At 43.9% G+C, this 18,292-nt stretch overlaps 1 protein-coding gene across 1 annotated transcript in view; it reads left to right on the top strand.

The window, feature by feature from the left end:
- Positions 1-18,292, top strand: part of MSH2 (mutS homolog 2) — a 164,049-nt gene that overhangs the window by 105,955 nt on the left and 39,802 nt on the right. The window contains exons 9-10 of the mRNA XM_040430306.1: positions 7,151-7,274; positions 11,591-11,741. Coding sequence (XP_040286240.1) covers positions 7,151-7,274; positions 11,591-11,741 — 275 coding nt within the window. The remainder of the gene's footprint in view (positions 1-7,150; positions 7,275-11,590; positions 11,742-18,292) is intronic.

Raw genomic sequence — 18,292 nt, 5'->3', positions numbered from 1 at the left:
CAACCGCACCAGCATATGGTCTCACAAGGGGGCTGAGGATCTCATCTCGGTACCTAATGGCAGTCAGGCTACCTCTGGCGAGCACATGGAGGGCTGTGCGGCCCTCCAAAGAAATGCCACCCCAAACCATTACTGACCCAATGCCAAACCGGTCATGCTGGAGGATGTTGCAGGCAGTAGAACATTATCCATGGTGTCTCCAGACTCTGTCACGTCTGTCACATGTGCTCAGTGTGAACCTGCTTTCATCTGTGAAGAGCACAGGGCTCCAGTGGCGAATTTGCCAATCTTGGTGTTCTCTGGCAAATGCCAAACGTACTGCACGGTGTTGGGCTGTAAGCACAACCCCCACCTGTGGACGTCGGAACCCTCATATCACCCTCATGGAGTCTGTTTCTGACCTTTTGAGCAGACACATGCACATTTGTGGCCTGCTGGAAATCATTTTGCAGGGTTCTAGCAGTGCTCCTCCTGTTCCTCCTTGCACAAAGGCGGAGGTAGCGGTCCTGCTGCTGGGTTGTTGCCCTCCTCCAGGTCTCCTGATGTACTGGCCTGTCTCCTGGTAGCGCCTCCATGCTCTGGACACTACGCTGACAGACACAGCAAACCTTCTTGCCACAGCTCGCATTGATGTGCCATCCTGGATAAGCTGCACTACCTGAGCCACTTGTGTGGGTTGTAGTCTCCGTCTCATGCTACCACTAGAGTGAAAGCACTGCCAGCATTCAAAAGTGACCAAAACATCAGCCAGGAAGCATAGGAACTGAGCAGTGGTCTGTGATCACCATCTGCAGAACCACTCCTTTATTGGGGGTGTCTTGCTAACTGCCTATAATTTCCACCTGTTGTCTATCCCATTTGCACAACAGCATGTGAAATTGATTGTCACTCAGTGTTGCTTCCTAAGTGGACAGTTTGATTTCACAGAAGTGTGATTGACTTGGAGTTACATTGTGGTGTTTAAGTGTTCCCTTTATTTTTTTGAGCAGTGTATAACCAGTTTGTAGCGGTTGGAGTGCTTTTTTGACACGGACGCTTGGATAGACTGGATTCAAACATAGGAAAATACCAAATATCCAGTCATTCGATGGTGTGACATTTTTTTATTTTTAAATCGAATATAGGATAATATGCTATTCAGTTTTTTATGAATTTGATGTATTTTGTTATCACACAAAGCTGGCGGATGAATTGCCACTCAAATAGATAGATACTGCTTGCACCAACCTGTCTCTAATTGGTAATTCACAATACACCCAGGACCTGACAAGTCCAGGGGGAAAATTAGAGAGAGGTTTATTGGGAGCCATCAGTACCTACCTCAACGCTTATACTTGTTTGTCTTGTACCACACTGACTAAGCATATGTCACTTTGATAGGGAACCATTCACTTTGTTTGATGGTTTTTAATAGAGTATTTTGTCATTTTATCATATATAATTTTTAATCATATGTTAAATAAAGTGTCCTATATTTCCTTATAAGAGTGACCATTCCATATTCTTTCCACTATATATTTCAAACTTTGAGGGGTGTCTCAAATTTTGGTTTGGAGCACCTATCCTGGGAGAATAGAGGTGAGCGGATCCCTTTTTCTGAATCATTAATTTATTGTTTGTAACAATATCTTCTGATTGGGAGAATCAGGTGGACCATTTAGGAATAGCCGGGTGAGCCACCATTACCTTCTCTTGTACAGTAACATAAGAAAATGTGAAAGGGTCTTAATTTATTTATTATTTACTATACGCACTTATATATAGCGCTGACATATTCCGTAGCGCGTTACAGACATTAGCATCACACTGTCCCCAATGGGACTCACTATCTAAATTCCCTATCAAGTATGTCTTTGGAGTGGGGTTGGAAACCAGAGAATCCGGAGGAAACCCACGCAAACACGGGGAGAACATACATGCTTAAGACTTTCCGAATGCATTGTGTTCCAGCCTAAGGGCTCGTGCACACGACCTTTGTTTTGTGGTCCGGAAATTGTGGACCCATAAAACATGGATACCGGCCGCGTGCGTTCCGCATTTTGAGGCCGGCCCATAGTAGAACAGTCCTAGCCTCGTCCGTAATGCAGACAATGGTAGGACATGTTTTATTTTTTGGCAGAACGGACATATGGGCGCGGAATGCACCGTTTTTGTCAGCTTCCATTGAAGTGAATAGTTCCGCATATAGGCTGCAACTGAATGGACAAAAAAATGTTTGTGTGCATGAGCGCTAAGGCCTGATTTCCATCAGCGATTGTGAGACACCCAGCCAGGTGTGGGTTAAAAGTACAGAACAGGAGCGGATCTTTCCATTGTACCTGATCTCTGTGTGCGCCCCACTCCTGGTTTTAACTCTGTGTGTGAATGATGCCTAAGATGGAGAAGCCCTTTCTTTGTCTTTGGACATCAAGTCCAGCCAAGGTCCATCTGGTCCACCCTGTAAATAATATAAAGGCCTCTAGGTCTAATAACTTGATCTAATTCATTTACTTCAAGGTTTTTCAGTTTCTCAAATCTACAGACAGTGTAAATGAATGGTAATGCCGTGCTTGCAAAGTGGAATTTAATGTGGTATTAGCCCAGGAGACATGTAAATTCTTGGTGTGGTGGAAAAAGGCAAACGTCTATGCAAAGTAATACAAGTATTCATGTTATTTGTTTCCAGATGATGATTTACGATTCGGATGAACCTACTTGGGGGAGAGTAAAGGGAATAAAGCTACTGCATAGTTTTACATAATCTCTCTAACATTAATGCAGAATTTTTCCTCTTTCTTGTAGATGTAAGAAAAAAGATTTTCTTTTAAAATAATTAGGGATGAGCAAACCGACTTTGGATGAAACATCCGAAGTCGATTCGCATAAAACTTAGTTTCAATACTGTACGAAGCACAAGCGCTGTGTTCAGTTTTAGTATGTATTGGCGCCGAAGTTATTGTTTCGCAAGACTTCGCGAAGTAATAACTTAAACTCATCGGCGCCAATACATACTAATACTGTACGGAGCGCTCGCTCCGTACAGTATTGAAGCGAAGTTTTATGCGAATCGGCTTCGGATGTTTCATCCGAAGTCAATTCGCTCATCCCTAAAAATAATCAAAAATGATCTTTAGTTTCTAACCATCTCATGGGAATTTTTGTAATATTCTAATCCATTATTACGTAAAAAGGTTTTCCAGGATTTAAAAAAAAAAAAAAAAAAAAAGAGCCGAAGCTGCTGCAGAACAGCTGCCCAGCAGAGATGTGAGGTGTCGGACCCTCACCGATCAGACAGTAGTGGCCTATCCTGAGGTTGTTAGGACATCGGTTGTAAAGAGTTGTACAACCCCCTTAAAGGGGGTTTTGCAAGATTTTCTTACTGATGACCTATCCTCAGGATAGGTAATCAGTATCTGATCGGTGAGGGCCTGACACCCGGGATCCCCGCGATCAGCTGTTTCTAGAACATAGAGGCGCTCCTGTGAGCGCCACTGCCTTCTCACAGCTTGCTAAGCACAGCGCCGTACATTATATAGTGGCTGTGCTTGGTATTGCACTCCTCCCCATTTACTTCTATGAGGCTGAGCTGCTCCTAGGCCATGTAATCGATGAACGTGTTGTCACTCTGCCTAGAAACAGAGAGAAGGCCGCGGCACTCACAGGAGCGCCGGTGCCTTCTCAAACAGCCGATCGGCAGGGGTCCCGGGTGTCAGACCCCTCCCACCGATCAGATACTGATGATCTATCCTGAGGATATGTCATCAGTAAGAAAATCTCGTAAAACCCCTTTAAGGGGGTTGTACAACTCTTTACAACCGATGTCCTAACCTCAGGATAGTCCACTACTGTCCGGTGAGGGTCCGACACCCCACATCTCAGTAGCTTCGGCTCCATCCGCTATGCAGTGGATGTAGCTGGTTACTACAGTGCTGCTCCCATTCACTTCAGATGGAGCAGAGCTGCAGTATCCAGCTCCATCCACTGCATAGCATGTGTACTTTTGGAACCAGAACTGATGCAGAAACGCTGACCAGCAGGGATGTGGGGTGTTGGATCCCTGCCGATCAGATAGTGATGGCCTGGCCTGAACATAGGCCATCAGTTTTAAAGGGTTGGACAGCCCCTTTACCTTCCTACTTACCGAATGGCAATTCTCTGGGACACTGCATGGAAAGTAACTCTCCATGAACTGTAACTGTATGTGCTGCCAGGTTTACTAGACTCAGACCCCGCATCCTGTGTCGATTGACATATAAAAAGGGGAGTTACCAAATCCAAAGGGAAATGTTCTCAGACGGAAAAAATATTTCGGCACAGCTCGGCTCCGCACACTCCTACCAGCAATTAACAGTTGGCAATTCTACTTCAGGTTGTTTTTGCTTTACAGATGCCGACAGCTTCTTAAAGAGGTTGTGTCACTTCAGCAAGTGGCATGTATCATGTAGAGAAAGTTACTACAAGCCACTTACTAATGTATTGTCATTGCCATCACATTATACACGGCTTGTTTCCATGATTACAACCATCCTGAAATCAATCAGCAGTGCTCGTGCTTGTACACTATAGGAAAAAGCGCTGGTGCCCAGGACCGTGGGAGCGCACGCATATAGGCTGGTGCTTTTTTCTATAGTGTGCAACCAAGACCACCGCTGATGGATTGCAGGGTGGTCGTAACCAAAGGAAGCAATACGGACAATCACAATACATTAGTAAGTGCCTTGTAGTAACTTTCTCCACATGATAAATGATGCCATTTGCTGAAGTGAGACAGCCCCTTTAAATGCAGCCATTGCATTGCCTATAGGTTTCTGTTGAATAGTATACTGTCAAAATGTTATAAACCCCCTTAAAGGGGTTGTCTAGCAGTTAAGTGATCTATACATTTTGAGGAGGAATAACAGAGGTAACGGTACAATGCAGAGTTATGAGGAAGGATGCTCGAGAATTGGTATTTCATGAGGCATATAGTTTGTTAGGAAGAGGTGACAGGTCGTCTTTATAGAATGAGATATAGAGACGCCTCCGGTGTATATATTGGTGGAGGTCCAGAGGCTGACTAACATGGCCTCGTGGATGTAAACTTCTGACCTGTATGGACTCGGGCTTTGTGGATTGACACGATCATCTTCCAGCTACTAAGATTTGGAGGTGAAATTGGCCACATGGAGAGGATCGCCGTCTCTAGAAAGCATCTTCTGAGAACCTTTTTCAGATTTTTTTTTTATTCATTTTTTTTCCCCTTTCTTTTTTCTCCTTCTGTTTTTGCCTGGTTGTGAGACCCCCTGATAGGTTTTTATATTGCTCCCTTATAGAGACTTCCCATAGTTTTAAAAAAAAATATTTTTGGTATATTTTAGCCAGTGTCAACAAGAAGTAAAAGTTCTCTGTCACAGCGAGCCACCGCCGCAGGCACAGTAACACGGGCCACGTCCAGTTTTTATTACCCATAATTTACAAAGTGTCGGCAGAACTCTGCGGTCGTCTCCTCCGAATGGCACCGCAGGGCTTTGCGCTAAATCAGCAGCTGCTCAGCAGATACCACTTTTGCCAAGGTGACCTCTCGGCAACACCAGCTTTTTATCATAAAGTTCGGAGAGGGTTAATGTGGAAGTAGATCAGCGCTGTGTCGCAGAATTCCAGAACAGATACATTATACAGGGATGCTCAATCTGCGGCCCTCCAAAACTACAACTGCCAGCATGCTTTAATAACCTGTGCAGGCATGCTGGGAATTGTAGTTTTGCAACAGCTGGAGGGCAGCAAGTTGGGCATCCCTGCATTATTAGAATTTAAAATATATGAAATTTGAGGTATTGTTGCAAATAATAAAAATAACACCTATATATATCGCCTTGACGTTTGGCAGGCGGGCACAAATAATTTTGTACAAAATATATTTGAAAAATCACTAAAACAATGGCCTCAATGGGAGGAAATGCTCAAAAACCCCAAACACTGTAGTGTGTTTATAACCCCGGGAGCAGTTCCTCCGCATGATCCGTTGCTAGCGGCGATCTCCAGCAAAATGCATATAATGGAGGATGTCGGCAGCGGACCACATGCGCCGCAAAGGCAATATACAAATACATAAATCACTGGAAAAGGTGCACCACAATGATATGCAACTGACAACACCGGCTAATCCCTCAGGCTGATGTTAAAAACTGAGACTTTAATGTATTCCTGACAGGAATTCGGCCTAAGGCCTCAAGCACTCGGCCGTGTTCCGCGGACGTGAGCGGTCCGTGGTAACCCGGCCGGGATTCCTTCTGACAGCAGGAGCGCACGGCGTCATTGGTTGCTATGACGGCGTGCGCTTCATGCCGCCGCTGCTGTACAGTGATACAATCGTATATAGATCATACCAGTGTATCACTGTACAGCAGCAGCGGCATGAAGCGCACGGCGTCATAGCAACCAATGACGCCGTGCGCTCCTGCTCTCAGCAGGATGCCAGGCCGGGTTACCACGGACCGCTCACATCCGTGTGCATTCGGCCTAATACTGGTAACATTCTGTGGCACCTGGCAGCCTGTGTCACATGGCCTGTTATAGGTGGGGCTCGCAGCCTTATCCCTTCTCCCACTACCTGAGTGATCTCACTATGGAGGGATGTGGGAGCTTGGCTGTGAATTGGATCTTAGCACCATTCAGACCGTGTTCACACTCCATAGGTAGTCTAGTGGTAGGACACATGCCACACTGAGATACCTTGACGGTGGTGCAAAAGGGCTCCGTTGTGTTCCTGTCAGGAATACATTCGCTAAAGTCTCCGTTTTTAACATCAGCCTGAGGGATCAGCCAGTGTTGTCAGTTGCATATCATTGTGGTGCACCTATTTGCAGTGATTTATACAAAATATATTTGCTAAGAATCTTAAATTTCCTATATAAGCATAGGATTTGCATTACAACATTTATCGTTATTGTGACATTGATGTACTTGATTTGGGTTGCGGAGTGCTGTTGCATTCTTATCTTCTGTGTATGGCGGCATATATAATTTTTTTTTTTTGTGCTGTATTACTGTGTTTTTCTTAGTTTTACCCACCTGCTGTTGAATGTTCCTATGAACTTGTTATCCTGCAGATATTTCAGATTTGATCATTTCAGCACTGGTTCGGATGGACATCATGGCTGCTATTTCTCATTCTGTGGATTTATTTTTCTAGGTAGAAAACCATGAATTTCTGGTGAAAGCTTCTTTTGATCCCAACTTGACAGAACTGAGAGAAAAGATGGACGACCTTGAGAGAAACATGCAGTCTACTCTGAGCAGTGCAGCCAGAGAGCTCGGTGAGTGGTGTCCATGAGAAGGGAAGGGTTTCTGGAAACAGCGCCACTCTTGTCTATGGCTGTGTCTGGTACGGCATCTCATTCACCTTCACTTGATTCTTTTTTTGTTCTGGTTCTGAACAGCCCCTGTTAACATTCACGGAATTGTTCACATTCCACCCTAGGTCATTTTTTACTATTCAGTGATTGATCTGAATTTACTTTGTACTGGGAACAGTTCTTAGGCCACCTGCGGGTGAACACACATAAGATCTGCACAACTTTGTGCGTTTTTGCACCAAAATCTACACTTTCTAACTGCGGTTTTGCCACAGATCTCACGCTTCATTGGAAAAGGGGGAAATACACATGGCAGGTCAGTTTCCGCACACTTTGCCGGTACTGTATTATGCTGCGTTTTTTCCACACGGGTATCGGCGCTATAAAACCGCACGTATTCCTCAAAGTGTGCAGGTGGAATAAAGAAATATTGGCTGTGGGCTGCAAATGCTTTAACAAAAAAAACCTCATGCTCACCGATCCCCTGACGTTGCTGTTCCAGAAGTGCCCGAGTCCTCGCTGCATGCCTACTCCTGTCTATAGACCGCAGAAAACGGCTCAGTCCTGCTCAGCCAATCATTGGCCTCCCTGCATTCGGTGATTAGCTGAGCAGCATCCATAGCCATTTCCTGCCGTGTCAGGACAGAGGCAGGAAGTGGAACGCAACGGGTCTGAGTAAGGGATCAGTGAGGTGAGCATAACCTCGGTTATTTTTTGCAGCCCATGGCAAAGCGGTTTTGATCTGCTGGAATACCCCTTTAGGCTACTTTCACATCACTGTTTTTGCTGTACAGTTTTGAGATGCGTCAGGGGTTCTCAAAACCACAGCAAAACGCTTCCGTTCTAATACAACCGGCTGCATCCGTTCAGAACGGATCCGGTTGTATTATATCGAAAATGAAGGAATTGGATCTGGCACTAAAACCATTTTAAGTCAATGGGTGCCGGATCCGGGTTTTTTTGTGTCCGGTCCATGGTTTTTGGTGCTAGTTTTAGGGATCGACAGATTATGGATTTTTCTTTTTTTAGAGCCGATACCGATAATCTGTGAACGTTCAGGCCGATAGCCGATAATTTTTACCGATATTTTATATCTCAAAATATATATTATATCAGTTGGTAGTCACGGAGGTGGTGGAGATTTGCATTTGGCACTAGTAAATTATAAATGAATAAAGCCCTTAGTTGGTAGTCAATTTATAATTTACATTTATAATATACTAGTGCCAAATGCCAATCCCCCCCCCCCCCCCACTGACTTTATTAACCCCTTTCAGACCTCAGATCAGCCTTTAGTTAACCCCGATACGTCCTGATGCTGTACGGGGTCAGGATAGTGCAGCGCGGGCCCCATCAAAGAAGACCAGGAAGGGTGAGTATCGGAAGCACTTGCTGCGCTTCTTCCCCGCTCCCGGCACCCAATGCATACTAGTGCGCGCTTCCATAATGGAAGCGCTGACTAGTATCCGCTTTATCCGAATTATCGGTATATCGGCAAGGTTAGATACCGATCATGTACAAAATCTTGAATATCGGCCGATAATATCGGTACTTCCGATAATCCGTCGATCCCTACTAGATTCGGCTTCTTCAGTTTCCCAAGCCGGAGACAAAAACGCTGCTTGCAGTGATTTTGTGTCCGGCATGGGAATGCAACAAACCGGAATGTAATGCATGCTGGAGCGCTCCGTTCTGGTTTGTTCAGTTTTGTCCCCATTGACAATGAATGGGAACAAAACTGAAGAGTTGTACTGTGGGTTTTGAGAGCCTGTGATGGATCTTAAAACCGGACTCCACAACGCAAGTGTGAAAGTAGCCTTATAGGTTCTTTACAGTAAAAGACTTTCATGGAATATCAGTTAAAGTGGCCATACACGTTAGCTGACTGTCAATTGACCCCACCATTTTTAGTAGGATGGCAGACCATCCAATGTCTGTGTGTGGGGGTGGTGGACTGATGTGTATGGCCACCTTAAAGAGGATGTGTCCACAGACTAAAACCTGTTTCCCTGAGCGTGGCATACTTTGAAGTTCCTGCAGACCACTGTTTTTGACACATTCTGCATTTTTTAAACCAGTTCCTGGATCCAAATACATTTGTAATTGCATGTAATTAAAAAAAATGTTTTCTAGCTACCCTGTGTGAATCCAGCCTAGGGGTCAGTTTAACACATGCGTATGGAGCTTTCCCTGTGCATACCTTAAACAGACAATACAGGCACCTTGTGAAAATCCCTTAAAGGGGTTCAGCTCTGCACCCGGCAGCCCCACTAACATGAGCATCGGACCATTTCATGCTCCGATGCTCTCCTTTGCCCTACGCTGGATCACGCAGGGCAAAGGCATTTTATGGAGTTCCGGTGACGTACCGGGCTGTCCATAGGGTAAGGCTACTTTCACACTAGCGTTCAGAGCGGGTCCGTCTGATGTCTGCTCAGACGGATCCGCTCCTATAATGCAGACGTTTAGATCCGTTCAGAACGGATCCGTCTGCATTATAGTTTGAAAAAAACGAAGTCTGAAAGTAGCCTGAACGGATCCGTCCAGACTTTACATTAAAAGTCAATGGGGGACGGATCCGCTTGAAGATTGAGCCATATGGTGTCATCTTCAAGCGGATCCGTCCCAATGAACTTACATTGTAAGTCTGGACGGATCCGCTTGCCTCCGCACGGCCAGGCGGACACCCGAACGCTGCAAGCAGCGTTCAGGTGTCCGCTCTCTGAGTGGAGCGGAGGCTGAACGCTGGCAGGCGGATGCTTTCTCAGCGGATCCGCGTCCACTGAGAATGCATTAGGGCTGGACGGTTGTGTTCGGGGCCGCTTGTGAGGCCCTTCAAACGGAGCTCACGAGTGGACACCCGAACGCAGGTGTGAAAGTAGCCTAAGCTAGTAGGAGGCTTCCGCCCAGCAGTGAGCCCAGTGACACTGATGGGCAGGCTTTAGCTGGTCACCTCACCGAATACACTGCTGGGCGGTAGCCTTCACCTAGCAGTGTACCAAAGTAACCAAACAAGCTCTTGCCCTGCGCCACCCAGCGTACGGCAAGGGAGAGCATCGGAGTAGGAAAAGCTCCGATGCTCATATCACAGCAGGGGCCGGAGGGGTGAAAATGTGCGTATGTCCGGGTTCACCTCTGAACCCGGACAACCCCTTTAATGTACATGGCCAGCATTATGGTGGGTTCTTAATGATATCTTTGTGCACTTTTGTGGGTTTTAGTCATGTCTTTTGCACCTGTGGTTTTAGGTGAGTTTTTTTCCACCAGATGTTATCTGAAACATGAAACCCAGGACAAATGAACATATTTTTTTCATTTATTTTTTTGCTACTGGTATTTTTGGCTTTCTTTGGATTTGGAAAAACTTTTTTGACGCCTACTTCTCTATAGGGAAAAAGACGCTAAAAACGCAATAAAATCATGTTTTGGTCGTGATGAAACCCCTAGTATAACAAGGCTGGGATCTAAGCTGGTGATTTCCTAGTGAATATGCCCACCACTTGCTCTCCTTTACTCTCTGCAGCATTAGCGGGGGTCTGAATTGTCTCTCGATACAGATAACTACTTATGTACAAGTCTCTCCAGTGTCTTTTTAAGATTAAAGGGTCCACTTAATAAATGAGGCACATATACAGGGCATTAAATTGATTAGGTTTGCTAGTCATCAACGCCCTTAATTGATGGGCCTGGAGTGCGGAGGGTGTGGTGGACCATCACCCCTAAACATCCCCTCCTGTCTCTTGCCCTTTAATTAGTGTAAATCTCCCAGCTTGTACATTGACTCCAGCCTCACCCCCGAGCTCTGTCATTGCCAACTGCTCAGTAGCTTTTCAGACTTCACCACTTATTCATTTTAATTATAAAAGTCGGGGCTGATGCCGAATAGAGGGTACGAATGTGTGCACATCAGCCTGCTTTGTCAGCACGGACACTGACATCGCTTTCTAGACGTTAAAATAACATCCCAATCCAATTTGTCTGCTGTTGTCAATGTGACTTCTCAATACACATTGCTGTAGAATGTGTCTTATACCATCTACTAAGTATTCATCTGAGACCTGTTATGCTCTGCTCTGGCCCTGTCAGATCATACGTTTAATTGGCTGTTCATATAGGCAATGGAAACGGTTGCTGGAAACCTAAAAGTGACATGACAATATTATGGGTTCTCGTTGCGGTAATAAGACTGCTAGAAAGTTCATTAAGTGGCCTTCTAGATGACAGCGGCATGAACGTTTCTAGATTGTTTCCTTCCATTTTATGTCTCCAACAAATAGGTCTGGATCCTGGGAAAAGCCTAAAACTGGAATCCAACGCACAGCTCGGTCACTATTTCCGGGTGACGTGCAAAGAGGAAAAGGCTCTGAGGAACAACAAGAAGTTCACGACCATTGATATTCAGAAGAATGGAGTGAGGTTCACAAACAGGTATCAGTCTGTCTCAGCTTTCACTCCTTTTGTATGTATTATGTTCTGCTTCCAGTAACGTCATGGCTTCTGTTTCTAAAAAAAGGTCCATGGCTCTGTTTTGTCATAGAAACTTAGCAGGTCCCATTCATGTTCCGAAGCGGCATATTGTGGGGAGGCCACAATGATATAATGGGATTAATTAAAGGGAACCTGTCAGCGGGATTTTGTGTATAGAGCTGAGGACATGGGTTGCTAGATGGCCGCTCGCACATCTGCAATACCCAGTCCCCATAGCTCTGTGAGCTTTTATTGTGTAACAAAAAAAAAGATTTGATACATATGCAAATTAACCTGAGATGAGTCAGGAACAGGACTCAGCTCAGGTCTGTATCAATTTTTTACACAATAAAAGCACACAGAGCTATGGGAACTGGGTATTACGGATGTGCTAGCGGCCATCTAGCAACCCATGTCCTCAGCTCTATACACAAAATCCCGTTGACAGGTTCCCTTTAAGTCTACTTAAATCTTGGAGAACTCTAGGCTGCAATTGGTATAAAAGCTAGATGGCTACAGAGGGGACATCATGTATCTACACAAAGGAATTCCTTTGCTTTTCCCGCCTGAGTATTCCACATATATTCAGATGCATACTATGAGGATAAACATAGCACAATCCTATTGACTCATTTGTATTTTTAAGTCCTAAGGGTGACACCCAGGTTTTTACTAATAAAAGGAGTATTCTCCTATTTGGGGTTGAAAGGGGAAGACTCAAATTCCACCGTGAGTCGTGTCTTCTCGTTCTTTTGGAGCATTGCAAACAACATGGTTAGGGATAACACAAAAATTGTACCATGACAACGACAAATTATATTACTGTTTATAAGGCCCCTTGCAGACGAGCGTTCCTCCCGCAGCGAGTCCACTTCCCAGCACCCGGCCTGACTTCCCAGCATTGACGGGATTCACATAGCATTATACTGATTTATGATGCTATGTGACCCTTACAGTTCTGGAATGTATTGGATAACACTGGCAGCATTATGTCAGTGTTATCCAATACATTCCAGAACTGTAAGAGTTACATAGCATCATAAATCAATATAATGCTATGCGACCCCCGGCAGCTCTGGGAGCTGTGTTGTGGACTCGCTACAGGAGGAACGCTCGTCTGCAAGGAGCCTTAGTGGTAAAAATTTACTTGAATTCTCATTGCTTATTTTACCATTTGCAAAGCAAGGCACCTTAACTTAAGGCTAAATGCACACGATCAGGATTGCGTGCGGGTTTACCGCACGGAAAATCCGCACCGTAGGTCATGTACATTGTATTCCATGAGAATTTGAAATTCTCAATGCACACAAAGCAGATTTTTTTTTTCTGCGCGGATTTTAAAATCTGCAGCATGTCAATTTATTTTTCCTGACCTGATTTTCTTCATTCACTTAGTAAAATCCGCATGCGGGAAATCCACACCCAATTCACATGCAAATCCACACCAATTGATGCGGATTGACCGCACGGATTTGCCTGCGAACATCTGCACCTACGACCTCAGCAGGGAGGAAGCACAGGACTAAAGTAATTAAAATTCACTTATGGGGTCATTTACTAAGCTGAAATATGACTAAATTAGGTGAATTTCAGATTGTGCTGCTATCTGCGACTTCGCCCGATCACGCCAGTTCTAAAACTGGCATGGGCGGGGAAAGGGATGGGCCAGCAGCCCTGACTTATTAACCATTTTCTACACCTGTTTTAGGCATAGAAAATGGTCTAAATGTAAGGCCACTCGGAAGCGGTCTTACATTTAGAACTGGCGCTGGATGCACTGAAGTTATGGAGTGGTCAGCGCCTCTTCACAACTTCGGTAGATCCACCGCCAGCACAGGGCCTTTATTAAGACCGGTGTCTAAAATGCCAGTCTTAATAAATATGCCCCTTTGACTCTGGCTATAGTGTGTAAGCGTCACGGTCTCTAACGTGACAGGTGTCAGAAGATCTAAGAGACTGGCTGCACGTGATGTGATCTGACAGCCTCTTTGGTTTCCCTGGGTTTCAGTGTTCATGCTGGTATGACCACACCTCTTGTCCAGGTGTAGCTTAGTGGTCATTACAACTCCTCTATTTAGTGTGGATTGATTCATCATGCTATGCGGTTAATAGCTTCAGTTTGGTATTAGAAGTGCTGATGTGTAGTCTTCTTTTGAGTTCCTGCTCGTCCATTTACTTCAGAAGTTAAGTGTTACTTCCTTTTCATATTTGGTTGTTTCCCCTCTCTTTTGTTTCTAGGCCTTAGGGAGACGCTGGTTCTTTCATATTGGAAGGAACAGGCCATCTCAAGCCCAGACACTACTCCAGGACTGTTCAGGGTTTCCAGGGTCTTAGGTTCCAGTGTATGAACATTCCTACCCTCAAGGTCCGTTCATAGGATCAGGGCTAGGATTAGGGTTTCCATAGGTGGTGACCGTTTCTCTTTCCCTAGTTTTGAGGCCTAGTTCCTTTTCCCTTCCCTCCTGTTGTCGGTGTGGTGTTCCCTCCCACATCATGTGACAGTAAGTAAATGAAGCTAATAAACACCATATAGCGCTCAGTTTTTTAAAATTGCAGATTAGAAACTTGAAATTACACACGTTCTGCATATTTTCTCGTGGATACTAGGGGAATGCTTCAAATTACCCTGTTTTTGTAGGCCTTTTGGACCAAAGCTAAAATGTGTTGCCAGTTAAGGTAGAATCTATAGTACAATAGTAATGGGTCTGACTTTTTTTTTTTTTTTTACCTAATATTCACCTGACTACAGAGCTCTGCTTTATATGTCCCAAGAATTCATATAAAAATTAGCCAAATAAAAAAAAAAAAAACGATAGGAAACAACCACATTAAAAAATCCTTTCCCCATCTCCTGCGCTCATATCTTTATATTCCTACAGTTCTCTCTGGTATCTGAAGATAAGTCTCAAGTTTTGGCAGGGTCTGAATTTTGATGCACGTTTTAGATTTCACAAATATCTAATCTGCTCTTTACAAAAGGGTGCTGAGCATTACTTAGATGTTAACACGACCCACCAGCTGCTTTTGTAGACTTTGTTGGAAGTATGTCTGAAATGAGTCACTGTATGAAATTGGAAAAGGCAAATCAAAAAAGGCGGCATTACCGAATAACGTGGCGTTTATTCTGTTTTACAAATTGGATCTCTGCTGTTTCCTGCTTCTGACTCATCTTTTGGTGAGTCATGCTATAAAGCTGACCTGATATTTCATTTACACATTTCAGAAGGATCACATATACCGAGCAGATTGTCCAAACTTTCTTCCTAGCTGGCTAACAGGAATAGTGCTTGTATAGATAATAAAATACATTATGGGATATCAGTAGCCGCACCAGTATTGGAATTATTGGATCCTTCTACAGCAACATGCTAACTTGAAAGTCCATTGAGTCCTCCGTATCATTTGCACAATTCATAATATGGCATGGTGGAAGTCGTCCAGTTGGATTTCAGCATGTGACACCTCTTTCTGCTCTTTGTAAACCCTTTATTACAGTAACCGTGCCTGATGAGCCATGGATTTTCAGGGAATTCAGTAACCTGGCCTCTTTCATGAAAGCCTTAAAGGCTGTATACAACTTCGGAGGCAGTTTTTGTTAATCCTTGCATTTTAAAATTTGTCACACAACTGGAATAATCACCAGTCAATCACTTGTCATATTATGGTACCCAATAATCCACTGTATAGAAAAACGTGAAAAGGGTTAGCCTTAAAACTTTCAATCAGTAATCCTAATGAGATAGGCCCATTATAGCTTCGTCAAATTTTTTTAAAACATGCATGAGATAACCACGCATAAACAGGATAGTGTATAGTACAGATAGTTATCATTGTATAGTACAGATAGGTATCAGATGCTCATGAGTTGAGAAAAGTCAGGAATGTACATTCAGAGGGAGACAGATACTGAGTCTCTTCAAATTTTAACCCTCTCTCGGTGACCCTAGGTGTCCCCCTTTTTTTTTTCTTTTTTTTTTACAGCGGCGATGACTGCCCATCTCCGTCAAAGGGAACACAAACAAAGGGTGCACTCGTATAAATCCAAAGGCTTGTCCCGGCTCTTTTCAATGGCAGTTAGCCGAATCATCAGGGGACAGATATATCCAAAAACAATAGTGGCCCAGTAATCAATAGCCCTGATTGCTTTTGGGCTTACAAATCAACAATTAACAGATAGTAAATTGGCGGTGGTCAATCGCTATATACATAATACTTAGCTCTCCATGTGCTGATGTTCATGGCCCGGCTGAAAATGCCATCCTGTGTGCGGCAGTGAGAGTTGATGTCCATACTGGCGATATTTAAGCCAGCACGGACTGATTGTTAGCTAACATGTGATCGGTCAGGTGAGCGATCACGTGATCAGTCACATGGCCTTCATGTGACAAAAATAGTCACGTGACTGGTAGCGGCAAGCAGAGGAGGCTCGCCCGCGCAAGCCTTTCATAGATAAAGAGGGAAGCTGCGCATGAGGGCGGTACAGACTCGTCGCCATGGTAACAGGCTAAGGGTGGAGCTGAGCGGTACTGGAGGGAAGAATTAAATGGGCAAAAGTACGTCCCTCCAAAGTCCCTGCTCTTTAAATGTTTGATGTAATGCTGATATTATCAGCAAAAGGTGCGCAGTGTAGGTTACTAGATAAAGCGCAATAAGGTTATTTAAGCAGCAGATTAACAAATGGTAAACCAGTGGATTATACACTAAAACTCAACAGAAGTAATACATTTCACACAAAAGGTCAAGATGGAAAAAAATATAATATATATGACTAGCTACAGGGGGGCTTCAAGTAGTCACAAACCTATAAATATAGCACCTATTACAGAGGGGCTTTACAAAAAAAAGGTTTAGATGTAGCAGCCAAATAATAACTGTTCATTCAGACCCTTAGGTTGGACAGTTTTCAATTCAAATATCCACCATGTCTTCCTCTGCAATATCTTTTTGTCTCACTCTCCTCCCCTTTTGAGGGGAGACCAGCTTTATTGCCATAAATTTCATTTCTGAATAGTCGCCATCATGACTCAATTCGATATGCTTGGCCAGGGGGATATCCCTGCCATGTCTCATGTCACCCAGGTGTTCGCCAATCCGTCTCCGGAATTCACAAGTATTTTTACCCACATATTCAAGGCCACATTGACAGGTCGCCTTGTAGATAACTCCTTTTGAACATAATTCATGGCCCTGGGTGACAAAGGGACATGCGATGCAACCACTACAATGATAGCAACCAACCACCGGTTGAAGCCACATTCCTATTGTCTGTTGCTTCACTGAAATGACTGTGAACCAGACGATCATGTAAACTTCGGCATGATTAAAAGTGAAGTTTTAAGGCTACCCCTTTTAAAGTTTTTCTAATCTAAGTTTTTAAATTACTCACTTTTGGCTAAAAATCTTATTTTAAATTTGGCATTTATAAAAAAAAAATTGCCATTCTGTCACAAAGGGTTAACTGTGAGATTGCTATTTTCAATCTTCAAAAAATGCACTGTAAAGGCTATGGACACCTTTGGGGCAATTTTTCTTTTATTATTGCATGCTACTTATTTTGGGCTAAATTTTTTTTTTAATTGATCCTAATGAAACATTTCCAGCAGTTCTTATACTACAGGGGTTAACTGAGAGGGTATCTACATACTGTCATTTTCTATTTACCTGGAGTCTCTTCATCCAGCAGAGTTGCCTGCTTGGTCTGTAGCCCTGTTCTTTGGACTATTGACAGCACTTAAATGCTCATTACAGCTCAATTCTTGTCACACTGATAAGAATATGGCTTAAATAAGTGTTTGAGTCGCAGGAGATCGCAGATCAGGGATTCACATGAGCCATCAGATGACTGGATTCAATGTAAACACAGAATCCTGCTGCTCGGTAGATACTCAGATTACACCGTTAAATTGGGAAAGTTGCAAAAAAAATAAAAAATTATAAACACCAATTGAAAATAAGTAATTTTTAGCCCAAAGTAAGTATAATGCAATAATAAAAAAATTAAATAAAATTGCCCCTGAAAGTGTCCTTAGATTTTTTTAAGGTGACCAAACACATTAGTTTTTTGTTGGCTGAACCTGCCGTGAGTTTGGCCAACCCTCTAATGTGTATAGGGAGCTCCCGACTCTCCCTTGACATGTCTGGGGAGACGAGAATTGGACGAAATGAATATTTTCGTCCAATCTTTTTGTTTTCCGGGAGTTAATGCGCCACCAGAAGAGTCTGTCAGCCGAACGTTCTTTCATAGCTACATGTAGGTAACCAAACGACGAGGATTCAGAATTAGTGATGTCGCGAACATAAAATTTTCAGTTCGCGAACAGCGAACGCGAACTTCCGCAAATGTTCGCGAACTGGCGAACCGGGCGAACCGCCATAGACTTCAATAGACAGGCGAATTTTAAAACCCACAGGGACTCTTTCTGGCCACAATAGTGATGAGAAAGTTGTTTCAAGGGGTCTAACACCTGGACTGTGGCATGCCGGAGGGGGATCTATGGCAAAACTCCCATGGA

Source organism: Bufo bufo, chromosome 4 (genome assembly GCF_905171765.1).
Source record: "Bufo bufo chromosome 4, aBufBuf1.1, whole genome shotgun sequence".
NCBI lineage: Eukaryota > Metazoa > Chordata > Amphibia > Anura > Bufonidae > Bufo > Bufo bufo.
The sequence above is the reverse complement of the archived record's forward strand: the minus strand, read 5'-3'. Positions and strand labels throughout refer to the sequence as shown.